Source organism: Euleptes europaea, chromosome 1 (assembly GCF_029931775.1).
Source record: "Euleptes europaea isolate rEulEur1 chromosome 1, rEulEur1.hap1, whole genome shotgun sequence".
In the NCBI taxonomy this organism is placed as follows: Eukaryota; Metazoa; Chordata; class Lepidosauria; order Squamata; family Sphaerodactylidae; genus Euleptes; species Euleptes europaea.
The window spans coordinates 24,567,828-24,581,748 of record NC_079312.1 but is presented as its reverse complement, the minus strand read 5'-3'; the positions used below and the strand labels follow the sequence as shown (position 1 = coordinate 24,581,748).

The 13,921-nt window shown below is 44.9% G+C and overlaps 1 protein-coding gene across 1 annotated transcript; it reads right to left on the bottom strand.

Moving 5' to 3' along the window:
- Positions 1-566: 566 nt before the first annotated feature.
- LOC130493355 (myelin protein zero-like protein 1) lies at positions 567-13,598 on the bottom strand. Its single transcript, XM_056867069.1, has 5 exons — positions 13,547-13,598; positions 10,161-10,321; positions 8,777-8,990; positions 2,444-2,559; positions 567-662 (listed from the first exon to the last, which is right to left on the bottom strand). The coding sequence occupies exons 1-5, from the start codon at positions 13,596-13,598 to the stop codon at positions 567-569; spliced, it is 639 nt and encodes a 212-aa protein (XP_056723047.1).
- Between the last annotated feature and the right edge of the window lie 323 nt (positions 13,599-13,921).

Below are 13,921 nucleotides of genomic sequence, written 5' to 3'. Positions count from 1 at the left end.
ATCCTTAACTGGAGATGCCATGAATTGAACCTGGGATGTTCTATGTGCCAAGCAGATGCTCTTGTAACTCTGAATTTCCCCCCCCCTCTAATGTGCTTGGGCCCTGACCTAGATGGCCCAGGCTAGCCTGATCTCGTCAGATCTCAGAAGCTAAGCAGGGTCAGCCCTGGTTAGTATTTGGATGGGAGACCACCAAGGAAGTCCAAGGTTGCTGTGCAGAGGAAGGCACTGGCAAACCACCCCTGTTAGTCTCTTGCCATGAAAACCCCCCAAAAAGGGGTCGCCATAAGTTGGCTGCAACTTGACGGCACTTTACACACACAATGTGCTTGGAAAATTGAGTAAAAAGAGTTTTAAAAAACTGCTTTCAGCATAAAGATGAAGCACTGGACACTCATGGACCCTTTGGATTACATAGCAAAAATTCCCTGACATCTTTGCAAGAAAAAAAGAGGAAAACATCTTTATACTTATTAGTGGTTGGCAAATAATATTGAAGGAAAATGCTGTTTATTGGGATGCCTTAAAGAGATGCCTGTGATATGGCTGGGATTTACCAAAACAGTTCACAAACCTACATTTTGATACAATAATAGTGTTGTCCTGGAGCGCTCACTAGGAAACCCTTGCTTGTTTTCCATGTTTGCCAGAGGTTTCGGCATCTGCAGAAATATCACAAATCAAAACTGTTCAGTTTGAATGTATGTTACGGAAAATATACAAGACAGAAATATAATGAGATGTACAGACTTGAAATTTGAATTAGAGGTGGAGCCGGGTGCCCAGGTGGGTGGAGACTGATATGGCAGCCATTACTGAATCTGATTGCCCACAATGAACCCTGAACACTGGTCACAACACTTATTTTTTCCCCAAAGTGGGCACATTGGTACAAATCTGATACCAGGATGGGATGGAGATAATTGAGAGAATTCCAAGAGACAAGTTAGTTACATAACAAACAAGTTACATACAAGGGTTGGGCACGTCTTGTGTTATTCTTTATTCCCTCCCCCCAAAAAAGTTCAGAATACTCCAAAAAGCTGTCTTCCAAAGTCTTCTTAGTTTTACAAAGGTAGTGCCACATAGCATGCGGTGCAACTGTATAAGAAAAGCAATTCTAAATGCCCTTTAGATGCACAAAACCAGTTTCATAGTCATTTGGAATCTGGGCCAGCCTTCTATCAGGTCTAGTGGTACTTACTTACTCCATCGTTCGTGGAGGGATACATCCCTAGTTACCACTGGCCAAGATTGCCACATGGCTATTGTATACCCTATACACCACTACAAACACACATGCAATAATACAGCACTATGAAACAAGCAGGGGACTTGCAAGAACTTGCTAGGGCCATCTCATTTTTCCCCTCGCCACTATTTCCTCTTTCCCTTCCCTTAAAAGTCCCCATAGCCTCTCCCCTTTTCTTGCCTCCTACTCAACATCCAACCCCACAGCCAACCTACCTTTATCTGGCCCCATCTTCAGCTTTCCCTGCTTTGCATGAGGCTTAGCCCTTCTATCATGGGGTTTGCTTGCCCAGGTAAGAGAGGAGACCATTAGCCCACTGGGAGGTGTCCTGGAGCTCTTAATGCCCTGTGCACCCTTAGCTGTGAGTTAAGTTAGGCTGAGAATGTGTACCTGGCACAAGTTCACTCTGTGAGTTTCCACAGCAGAGTGGTGATTTCAACCTGGGTCTGGGGTGGCTGCTGTTGAGCAGTAGCAAGCAGCCAGGCCTGGGAGAGTCATGCAGTTCAGGTTGTAGCAAATCAGTGGTGGCTGCTGCTGACCTTGGCCCTGATGAGTCTTCCCTTCAAGGCAAAAACAGCCCTGAAAAGGTCTCTTCCTCCTTCCCCCTGTGTTTTTGTGACAGAAACCAAGCTACAAAGACTGGCAATACTGTTGCAACTGCCTAGCAATGGACACTGAAGGCATGCGCTGCTTCTTTTATTTTCAGGAATTTTAACCCCCATGCTTTGTTTTGGGATCTCAGCTTTTTCTTCCTACCTGGGGCATATTTTAGGTTTGTAAAAAGATCGGCCTTATCTGTTCATGGCTCCAGTCTCCAGATTTAATATCCACAGATTTGGATGTGTTCAAATTAGATAGATTTTGTAACTTTTTAAATTGCTAGAGTACCTCTGAGCATACGTGTCAGTCTTTTCCCACCACTGGTGAACTTTCAGCAGCCTTTGTGTATCTGGAGTGAGGGGAAGGATTTCCCTCTTGGCCCACTCACTCCTCAATAGGAGGCACAGCAGCCAGGGTTGCTTCCCTTACAACTACAGATTTTGAAGCAGGGATTCTCAAGAGCAACACTGAACCTAGGACCCTCACCATGCAGAGCACTAAGTGGTGATCTTTTGCACAAAGTAATCTGTAATTCAGGTTCCTTTTTGTTTTGAAAAGTAAGAAACACAAAGAGTAGAAAAATAATACAACCTTGCACCTTTGTTCCTTCCAGAAGAGATGATCTGTAATCACAACAAATGCGAGCAATAGGAGAATCACACCTCCTATAGCTATGCAGATGATGTTTCGAGTGGAATTGTTACAACCTGGAGTGGAATAGTCAAGATCTGTGTACAGAAAGAGATGGAAAAGAATGTGACAATCCACTGAATACACCAGTGATCTGCCCCCAAAGATGAGACCATTTAAGAATTTGGCAAGTATGTTATGTGATGGTTGGTGTGGTGAGATTTTTATGTTAAACATTAGTTTGGCTTAAGAAGAACCATCTTTATATCTCAATATTTTAACCTGTAGTTTAGAATCCACATGAAGCTAGCTGACCCCAGTTTCAACTAGGCCTCTGACCTTAAAGGATACAGGAGATTGCATTTTTAGGAGTTAGTCAACCAAAGCACATTAAGTGCCCCAAATTATGTTTAGGGATAGCAAGGTCATTTAGACAGGGAGCAAGATTTTCTGCTTACGAATGAAGGAAATTGTTTTTGTACATGGGCTGACAAACAAGTAGTTGTCAGAGACTCTGGATATGAGAAACTTATTTTGGAACAGGATATTTCCAAACAACTTGTAGCTATGATTTGTGAAAACTCATCTCCTGAAGAATTTGAAAGGAGGTGTCCGGTTGGAACCCCCTCCTCACGGTATAACCTATAAAAGGCTAGTCCATTTATCCAACCCTTTGTTCTTCTCAGGGAAAGACCATCTCGGTCTCTTCCTTGGAAGGACCCAGAGCGCTCTGATTAACTGTTGTCTGGTTCTTGTAGGTTATCCGGGACAATGATTAGCACATTACTTTTGCAGGACAGTACTCAGCTCAAACCCAACCCCTTTCTGACTATATATTACTCTTCCTACACACTTGACACTGAGAGACACTGTCCTTCAGTGTTACTACTCTGAAGATGCCGGCCACAGTTGCTGGCGAAACGTCAGGAAAGAAAATTCCAAGACCACGGTTACACAGCCCGGATAACCTACAAGAACCAATGAACTCTGACCGTGAAAGCCTTCGACAATAACTGTTGTCTGTCTGTCAACTTGTATGTGGGTTTGTTAAACTCTGTCTTATATATTTACCCTAGTATTGCTTTTTTTCTTTGCCTTATATTCTCTTGTAAATTCAATAAACTGCATGGTTTACTGTTATGTTTTGGTGTGCTGTTTGAGAGTGTCTTGTGTGTGCAAGGTCTCCTTTCCTATCAAATTATCTGGGCTTTGCTTTGGTAAGTAAGCAGGCAGAGAAATCCAAACACAAAGAACCGAGAGGGGGGGAACAGAATTCCCACCACAGTTGGCTTCCACTTAGTTCATCCATTACCCCCTCTCTTTTTCCTGGGGATGGTGGGAAGGGAGGTGGTTGAAAAATCGATAAGCTTGGCACATAGTAAGCCCAATTCATAATAAACCAACCCTCCCTCCATGAAAAAGCAACCACATGGAGTCAGAATTGTGTGATCAGTTCCTTAAGGAGAGTATGAAGTCATATGGTGGAGGGAACTGAAACACGTAGAGCTGCTTCACACAAACAGATTTACATTTGCTGCTGCTTCAACAGAATACGTAAATGGCAGGATATTGTTTGTTAAACAGCCCCTACTGGCAGCTGGGAGCAACAGTATTGCACTGTGACCGAAGAAATGCTTGTAAAAGGGAACTTACTGAGAAAACCAAGATATGTCCAAACCCATCAAATTTGTGAAGGAAAATTGTGAAGGAAGTCAGTCATGGAAGTTCTCCTGTCATTTCTAAACCCTCTGCTATAAACTTCAGCATCTTTGACACACCTGGTGTAAGGCTTTAAAGGTCAAAACTAGCACTTTGAACATTCACAGAAAGCATTCTTGGGTTTCACTGAGGAAAGGTACCCCTGTGGCAAACAGGAGCTATGGACTAAGTGCCCATCCCCAGGGAAGTTGGCAAGAAGGCAAAGTTCACCTTTAAGCCAGCAACAGACCTGTTAGCTGCAAAACAAGTGGAAGAATCCAGATGAGAAGCCACACCTTCTCACTTTGGATCCATTGGGGAGGTCCAATTTCGACTGGGACTGCAACATTGGGCAAGGAGGGGATTCTCCTGTACCAGCCATCTATCAACCATCATGAAAATCACAACAGTATCCCTTTTTTTAATTAAAGCATCCTACTGAAAAATGTGCTTCAAATGTTAGATATTGGCAGGAGTATGCACACCCTGCCTAACAGGCTGCAGTCATCTGAGAATCTCCCTCCCGCCTCAAAAGAGTCTCCACCCACTCCAGTTAAGGCATCTGGCCTCTTGCTCTGAGCAGCTCTCCCTAAAAAAAAAAAGTTTCCCCCCCACACCTTTTCCCCCCACACCCACATTCTCCATTTGGGATTCTCCTGATCTGTCCACTCAAGAGAGGAGAGGGGGCTGAAAAAGTTACAAATCAGGAGACAAAAAAGGATTGGAGGGCCAGCATGCAGCTCCACAGAAATCCTATATTGTGTAACACTTCCACCTCACCCACCTCCTCCTGCTCCAAAGCAATCCCATTTCCCATAAGAGAAAAAAGATTCACTTCAGGAGGGCAGATGCTCACCAGGGCCGCGTTTTTGCCTCAGAGGCCTGGGGGGGTGGGAGATTCAGTTGTCTTTCAACACCAAGCAACACCAAGTAAGAGGACAGGTAACCCACCTCTCTCAGACAGTCTTGGGCATACACATGGAGGCAGCTCTATTCCCCCTCCCCAAATGCAAACAAAGTCCACTGCAGCCAGACAAGGCTCTGCCTGGCAGCCCATACAACTTTACACTGGGGTTGCCAAATGACCAGGAGAAACTCCAGCCTGCCCGGCACCTGTGCCTTTAGCTTAGGTTTCATCTGCAACTATCAGGAAGGGAATCTGTTCCCAGCCTGGAGACAAAGTGGATTCCCATCTGGCTTCTTGCTGCAGATTCGTGCCAGTTCAGAGGGACAGATCCTGCCCTGGCAACCCTCTTCGGGAGCAGTGAAATGCCAATTATACCAATATCCCTGGGCTAATGAGATAACTTAATGATGTTAACCATTTCAAGTTGGCAGCTCAAAGGGTCTTCACATAAGACATATTACATTTACATCTTATTTCCCCACCTCTCCTTTCTCATTCACACATGGTCAAAGCACTTTGGTAGATTGCCAATGACTTTCTTAACAGAAAACACCTAATGATAGTCATTCAATTAAGCAATGCAAAAAATATGGTTAGTAACTCCTTTATGTCACCACTAAAATAAACTGGGAAAAGAAGTTAAGCTGGAGCATCACACAGATTTATCCTTTTATGTAGGGACTGACCTGTTTATCCAATATAGAGAGTGGAGGGGCATTGCTGACGTTTGACGGCATATATAATGTTAGAAGGTGAACAAGTGAATGAACCTGGGATGTTATAGCTGGTGTAGTGTTGTTAGGTTAGTAGTAGGGGAAAAGGGAGCTTTCGTCAAACTCTCTTATCAGCGTCTGATCTCATTTTGACAGTTTGCCTTGGACCCTATGGGGCAGCATAGAGTCCTAGTCTATGTGTGCATAGCCGTGGTGGCTAGCGATGATTGGCTGATGTCAATCATCTGTGTGTTTGTATGAGGAGCGCAGTTCATAGACCGACCTGTGAAGGTCAGCGGGGTAGAGAAGCAGGGTTTGTTTATGAAGAGTGGAAGGGTTTTAAGGAGCCATTTTTTTAATAAGCGAAAAGATAAGAAGCAGGTGTCAATTATCTCTGTGTGTGTGCGTGTGTATGAGGACCGCCGTTCATAGTCTGGCCTGTGGGAGGTTTCAGGAGAGTGTGTGTGCTTGGTGAGAGAAAGGGTCTAAGAAGCCTATGTTTTAAAATATTTTTTAAAAAAACAGGGGGTGTTTTGGGGGCTACAGACGTGTAGATGAAGCTGGGTTCAGGAACCAAGTGTGTGTTGGCTGGGGAGGCAGCAGACAGCCCGGTTTCCAAACCGTGGGCTTGTAGAGCGCTTCTGCGTACTGATTTTAACCCATGCCACCTCCAGGGCAGATTTCAAACAAGTGATTTTTTTACTATTAGAGGACACGGGTGGTTGTGCAAAACATGTTTTATTAGGCTGAATCCTATCTCCTCCCCCCACATCAGAAAAAAGAGGTGTTTTGTGCCTTTCCGTTATTTTCCCCTGCACCTCTCGGCTGATTTCCCCCTGCAGAATGAGCAGCCAGGGTGCTGTTTTGAAAAATCACGCTGCTAAGGCAGAGAGACATAGAAAGCCCCCCCTCCCCCTCCCTCCTCACACAAAACCCTACAGCCCCAAAGAGAGTCAGGCAGGCAGGCTTTTCTCACTGGTTTCTAGAGATAAAGAGAAACTTTTCAAGCAAACTTTTTTTAAAAAACAAAGAGTGCAGACAGCCCTTCACGCTCGCACACGCTTTGCTTGCCATCCGCTACAACGAGGCAGGGGAAAATAACGGAAAGGCACAAAACACCTCTTTTTTCTGATGTGGGGGGACGGGATAGGATTCAGCCTAATAAAACATGTTTTGCACAACCATCCCTGTGTCCTCTAATAGTAAAAAAAAATCACTTGATTGGAATCTCCTGCCCTGGAGGTGGCATGGTTTAAAATCAGCACGCAGAAGCGCTCTACAAGCCCACGGTTTGGAAACCAGGCTGTCTGCTGCCTCCCCAGGCAACACACACTTGGTTCCTGAACCCAGCTTCACCTACATGTTTGTAGCCCCCAAAAAATCCCATTTTAAAAAAAAATATTTTAAAACATAGGCTCCTTAGACCCTTTCTCTCACCAAGCACACACACGCTCCTGAAACCCACTGCAGGCCAGACTATGAACGACGGTCCTCATACACACACACACACACACAGAGAGAGATAATTGACACCTGCTTCTTATCTTTTTGCTTATTAAAAAAATGGCTCCTTAAAACCCTTCCACTCTCTATAAACAAACCCTGCTTCTCTACCCTGCTGACCTCCGCAGGCCGGTCTATGAACTGCGCTCCTCATACAAACACACAGATGATTGACATCAGCCAATCATCGCTAGCCACCACGGCTATGCACACAGACTAGGACTCTATGCTGCCCCATAGGGTCCAAGGCAAACTGTCAAAATGAGATCAGACGCTGATAAGAGAGTTTGACGAAAGCTCCCTTTTTCCATACTACTTAGGTCCAATTATAGCGTTGTCAGAGTGAATATGGGGACATTTTAATGCAGGCTCTTAAAAGTACACCCATCAATAGCTGCCATTGCCTACTGGCAAATCTCTAAATGAGGATGTTGACAATCACATCCTCATTTGAGGATGAACTTGCCTATGGCTAGCCTTAGCCTTGGATCCACCAGAGTATTTCCCCCCACACTCCCACTGGAGCCCAAATGGCCACAGAATTGCTTTTTGGGTGAAAACCCTGTCCCAGAGGAGGGACATTGCTCTGTGGTAGAGCATCTGCTTGGCATGCAGAAGGTCCCAGGTTCAATCCCTGGCCTCTCCAGTTAAAGGGACTAGGCAAGTAGGTGATGTGAAAGACTTCTGCCTGAGACCCTGGAGAGCCACTGCTGGTCTGAGTAGGCAATACTGACTTTGATGGACCAAGGGTCTGATTCAGTATAAGGTAGCTTCATGTGTTCATTTTGGGGAGCATTTTGGGCTGCAGAGTGAGGTTAGAAAATTGGGCCCATTGGTCAGATATCCTTCTGTGTGCAGAAACACTCTGAGCCAAGTGTTTAAAGGCCTGGACTGATCCAAGTCTTAAATATCTAATTGAACATTTAATTAAACATTTAATTGGCCACTATGTGAACAAACTGCTGGACTTGATGGGCCTTGGTCTGATCCAGCATGGCTTTTCTTATGTTCTTAAGTTCTTAATATGATTTTTTTTGTACGTTATAGCCATTTATGCAGGGCTGTTTTCCTCACAGTCACCCCGCCGACTGCTCCACTGCTTTGTTTTGATTATGCATGCCTTTCCCAACCGTCAGAGGTCGCCTCACTCTCCCCACATGTTTCCACGCATTTTGCCTGTGTTTTCCGGAAAATGGAGGCAAAACATGCAGAATCATGTGGGGAGAGCAAGGCAACCTCTGATGGTCGGGAAAGGCATGCAAAGCAGTCAGTGGGGGTGAAATGGCCAATATTTTTATTCTTAATTTGAAAGAAATTTGTCTTTCTTTTAAGAAATAGTCTGTATAAAATGCAGTAGGACTGGTACAACAGCATCCAAAACGACCTTATTGTAAGTGGGAAACTTCACTAAAATCATTATTTATGTGGCAGGGCATTTCATAGCCAGCACAGTCTTGTTCAGAGACTACGTACCTCTCTCCACCACTCTGAGCCTGATTTCTCCTTGTGTGACCAAAATGTCTGGAGGGTTCTTGACATCACAGATATAAATGCCTTTGTCCTGAAACTGCATGTTTGCTATACTGATAGATGCATCTTTCTTGTACAAGTCTCCTGTCCAGCTGATTCTGCCTTTAAATGGTATATCCTTCGCAGGATATGCCTTCCCATTAGAATAATAGAAGAACTGCAATCAAGAAAACAACCAACATGCAATGTTCAAAACTTATTTTTTCCCCTATTGCATTACCACATCTGCTGAACTTTTCCAGTACCCAAGGAAGTCAGTTTGCTGGAAAGCTGCAAGTCGAATTGCATGTAGAATTTGGATTTCAGAGTGCTATCAATCCCTCCTTGTAGATATCTGTTTTTATTTCTTTAGAAAAAGCTGGTTTCTAGCCCCCCCATAGGTTCAAAGAAAATATCATATGCCTAAAGAAGCCTCTCTTTTTTTCCTAATGGATCATTTTGGTTCCTAAATAGAAATACTGTCTTTCAGGGCAGGCCAAATGCAATCGACATGTTATGTGATTCTAGAACAGACAGCTGTCAAAATGCACACTAGGTTGGATCCAGCAAGCTTTTTTGGTCAATCTCACTTAGTTCTGTTCCTTACTACAGGCCCTGTCCCACATACATTTTTATTTACTTCTTTTATATTCCTCCTGTCTCCACATTGGGGACCCAAAGCAGCTTACATCATCCTTTTCGCCTCCATTTTCTCCTCACTCAACTTTGTGAAGTAGGTTAGGCTGAGGGGGTGTGACTGGCCCATGGTCAGCCACAGAGCTTCCATGATAGAGTGAGGATATGTATCTCGGTCTCCCAGGTCCTAATCTAACTCTCTAACCACTATTCCACACTGGCCACATGACCCCCAGTGCAGCCATTTTTGGTGGTCAAAAGAGGCTCCTCGCCCTTTTTTCATCAGACAAAAAGATGGCAGGTAGGGTTGCCAACCTCCAGGTACTAGCTGGAGATCTCCTGCTATTACAACTGAACTCCAGCCGAAAGAGATCAGTTCACCTGGAGAAAATGGCAAAAATGGCTGCTTTGGCAATTGGACTCTATGGCATTGAAATCTCTCCCCTCTCCAAACCCTGCCCTCCTCAGGCTCTCCCCTAAAAACCTCCTGCCGGTGGCAAAGAGGGACCTAGTTGCAGGACCCAACCCAATCTTTCCTAATGGCAAAAGTGGCCCACAAAACATGTACAAAACAGTCCCGAGCAGAATTATACATTTGTAAATCCACTGCCTTGAATGGACATAGAAGGGTGTAACTCTTATTTAGGATTCCACCAGTCATCCACTGTCACCAGTGGTTCCTATTCAAACCTAGTCTACCATCAACTCTTACCGACACCATAGAAAGTGATCCTTCTGCTTGGAAGCTCCAGGTCACAGAAGCTGTACTGCTGATCACCTCTGATGATGTAAACGTGCACTGGAGCTTTGCCTCAGTCCCATTTTTCACAGTGAGTTCTGCTGGTGTGTGCACCTCCACAGCTGATACCTGGGCTGCCAAGAACACCACAAGCATCAGCAGAGGCCACCCAGCATCCAACACAAGAGTCCAGTAGCACCTGAGAGCCAGCATAGTGCAGTGGTTAAGAGCAGTGGACTCTAAAATCTGGAGAAGCAGGTTTGATTCTCTACTCCTCCACATGAGCGGCGGACTCTAATCTGGTGAACTGGGTTCGATTCCCTGCTCCTCCATATGAAGCCTGCTGGGTGACCATGGGCCAATCACAGTTCTCTCCAAATTCTCTCAGCCTCACCTACCTGGGGAGAAGGAGATTCTAAGCTGGTTTGATTCTCCTTAAAAAAAAAAAAAGGTAGAGAAAGTTGGCATATAAAAAACAACTCTTCTTCTTCTAAAGACTAACAAAATTTCCGGCAGGGTATGAGCTTTCGTGAGTCGCAGCTCCCTTCTTCAGAAGTGAAATGCTACATATAAATGGCAAACTAATCTAGATATTTATTTATAAGCTAAGTTACATCTGTAGTGAATAGTCACTATGACAAAGTTGGACACTTTTGAATTTTACAGCTTTTTAACCCATTGTTCCTATTTCTTCCTCTTCTGCTGTGTGTATATATTTCTGATGACTGAGGATCCATTTCATGCATCTGATGAAATGAACTGTAGCCACTAAAATCATATACATTGATAAACAAAAGTTCCTTTATGGTGCCACAATAATTCATTTTTATGCTGAATTGAGGGAGACAGTGATAAAATGGTAAGTCAAAGCCATCTTTTCACACCAGAATCTTGATCTGTTCCCAAAGTACCTTAGTTTCCCATTGTCTAAAAATAGACACTATTAAGCAGTTGGTCTTCATTATTTTAAACTAGATTCTCCACCCCCCACTCCACTGGCCAACCCCATAGCTTGCTACACTCACAATATATAACAATACTTTGAATACAGAATTAGCAGTTCTGCCTCCCCAAAATAGTTGCAACGATGGCAAATTAGGCAACAGCGATCATCCTTTTTTGGTGAGCTGTAACAAAATTAAATGTATAATAACTGTCAAACCCTGCCTTTCTCTCTAATGGAGCTTACATCATTTTCCTTGCCTCTATTTTATCCTCACAACAACCCTGTCAGGTAGGTCTGGCTGAGAGAGCGAGACCGGCCCAAGGCCACCTAGGAGTCTCCATGGCAAATTGGGGATTTGAACTTGGGTCCCCTTGATCCTAATCCAGCATTCTAACCATTACACAACACTGGCTCTGTTTTGTAAAAGAGGGGATATTTTCCACCCTCCCTGTCTGTGCTGCCTTTCTCCCCAGTGTGCAACCAAAACAGCTCATATCATTCTCCTGTCCTCCATTTATCTTCACAACAACCCTTTGAGGTATGTTAGGCTGAGAGGGTGAGTCTGACCCAGTGTCAATCAGCAACCTTCCATGGCAGAGGTGGGATTCAAACCCATGTCCCATAGATCCTAATCAGACATTCTAACCACTATACCATACAGGACCTTACAAGTCAGGGAAGTTGTCCAACCCCCTTTATTCTATAACAGTAGGAATATTTCCCACCCTGCCTGTCTGTGTTGCCTCTACCTACCTTACTTGATCTGAAATCTTTCCTTCCTCTACAATACCAGAGCAAATATTCTGGAGCTAATCTGGGCTGGAATGTTCTGATTCCCTTTGTTTTGGGCTTTGCTGTTCCATTGATCGCCCTGCATCTGATGGCCGAAGTTTAAATGCTTAGCGTAATTTTCTGCTGTGTTCTGCCTGCTACAAACAGAGCATGTTTGCTTCCATTGCAAATAGCACCAGGAGTTCTGAAAATAACCTGGGCTGGAATATCCTCATTTCTTTCATTTTTGGCACTGCAACTCCCATCATGATCCTGAAGCTGGTGGGCAGTTTTCAAATGCCAGAGCGGTATAGTAGTTAAGACCAGTGGACTCTAATCTGGTGAACTGGGGTTGATACCGCATTCCTACACATGAAGCCAGCTGGGTGACCTTGGGCTAGTCACAGTTCTCTCTGAACTCTCTCAGCCCCACCTACCTCACAAGGTATTTGTTGTGGGCAGAGGAAGGGAAGGTAATTGTAAGCCGCTTTGAGACTCCTTAAAGGCAGAGAAAAAGTGGGGTATAAAAACCAATTCTTCTTCTTCTATTTTCTGATGAGTCATGCCTGCCACAGACAGACAGCTTTAGCTTCCATTGAAAAGAACATGGGATGCGGTCCTGGAGATAACATGGGCCAGTATGTTCTTATTCCCTTCAAGTTTGGCACAACAGTTTCTACCATCATTCTGAAGCTGGTGGCCAGTTTTGAGCTTTCTATCCTGATGAGTTATGCCTGCCACAGATGGATGGACAGACACACCGATCTTTTTACTATGATAGAAAATATGAGCACACATGCCTTACTTAATATCTAGAAATAATTTTAAGGAAGGAGAAATGGTGTACACAACCCAAAGATCTCTGGAGGAAGGGCAAGATATAAACTTGAGTACTTACTAATAATTAAATACTGTGTGTTAACAACAACGCAATAAAATAATGGGATAAAAGGTAAACATACATGAACCAATGTACATCACCATGCAATATGTAGCTGTGCCAAGAAGTACAGATGTGTTTAGAGTTATTGAAACTCCCCTCCAGAGGGTAAGTCTGTCAAGGAGAGAATGCTCTAATATTTCCCCTTCTGTACAGAGAAATACCATCAACGTTTCACAAAAGATGGCCACTTCATTGTGAAGTGACTTCCCAAAGGTGTAATGACTCCTGGCTTTCCCAGGACTCAGCATTTACCTCAGATAGGTACTCTACAGAGGTGATCGCAGAGCAAGAGGCTAGAAGGACCCCAAAGTCCCCTGCTCTTCCATAATCCCTGGTCAGCTCTGGGTGCTTTTTGCCATACGATTCACACATACAGTTGCCACCATCATGACACATGTCTTAGCCCCCCAGCCCCCACAACCCTCTTCAGTCACACTTCCATACCCCTCCCCAATCCACCCTACATGAGCAGGACTTCACCAGGTGCCCTCTCCTCACGACGCCCTGCAGTCCCCAGCCCAAAGCACCTCGCCTCCTGCCAGTACTGCCTGTCCTACCAGCCCAATTGTGGGTTCTCCCCTTGGATCTGGGCCTGCAACAGCAAGGAACAGTGCTGGGCCCAGCCTTCTTCTCTCTCCCCCCCTCTCCTCCTTTCCTTCCCCACCCCTGTCCTCTCATCGCAGCCTCCCGGACACTCACACAGGCCAAGAACTGCCACCAGCATCGCAGAGAGCAGCTGAGGCGCAGCCATCCTGCACCGCTTTTGGGACCACTGCCTCTCGCCTTCTCCGGTTTTCCCCCTACAGTTTTTGCACCCAAAGGCTCAAGATGCGTGGGAAAGAAATCAGAGAGTGAAAGAAAGGGGTAGTGAAACCGAGTGCCTGTCAGACTCCTGGACTTCTCCTTTTCCATTCGGCCAAATTCCCCCCTTTCTTTCTCTTCTTGTCGTATTAGTGTGGGGGGGCAGGGGTGTTGGAGTGCCAGGGTCACACTTCGAAAGGATCACTGCACTCTCTTTTTGGACTTGGGATGGCTCCGCATGTTTCAGTCCATGCAAATAGACCTTCACTTACG

Bases quoted from the DNA above. Each gene is read 5' to 3' on its own strand.
- LOC130493355 (XM_056867069.1), bottom strand. From the start codon at position 13,598: ATGGCTGCGCCTCAGCTGCTCTCTGCGATGCTGGTGGCAGTTCTTGGC. The intron at 10,322-13,546 runs GTGAGTGTCCGG...TGTTCTTGGCAG, and splicing joins GGTGGCAGTTCTTGGCCTGT to CCCAGGTATCAGCTGTGGAG. The intron at 8,991-10,160 runs GTAAGAGTTGAT...TCTTGATTGCAG, and splicing joins GATCACTTTCTATGGTGTCG to TTCTTCTATTATTCTAATGG.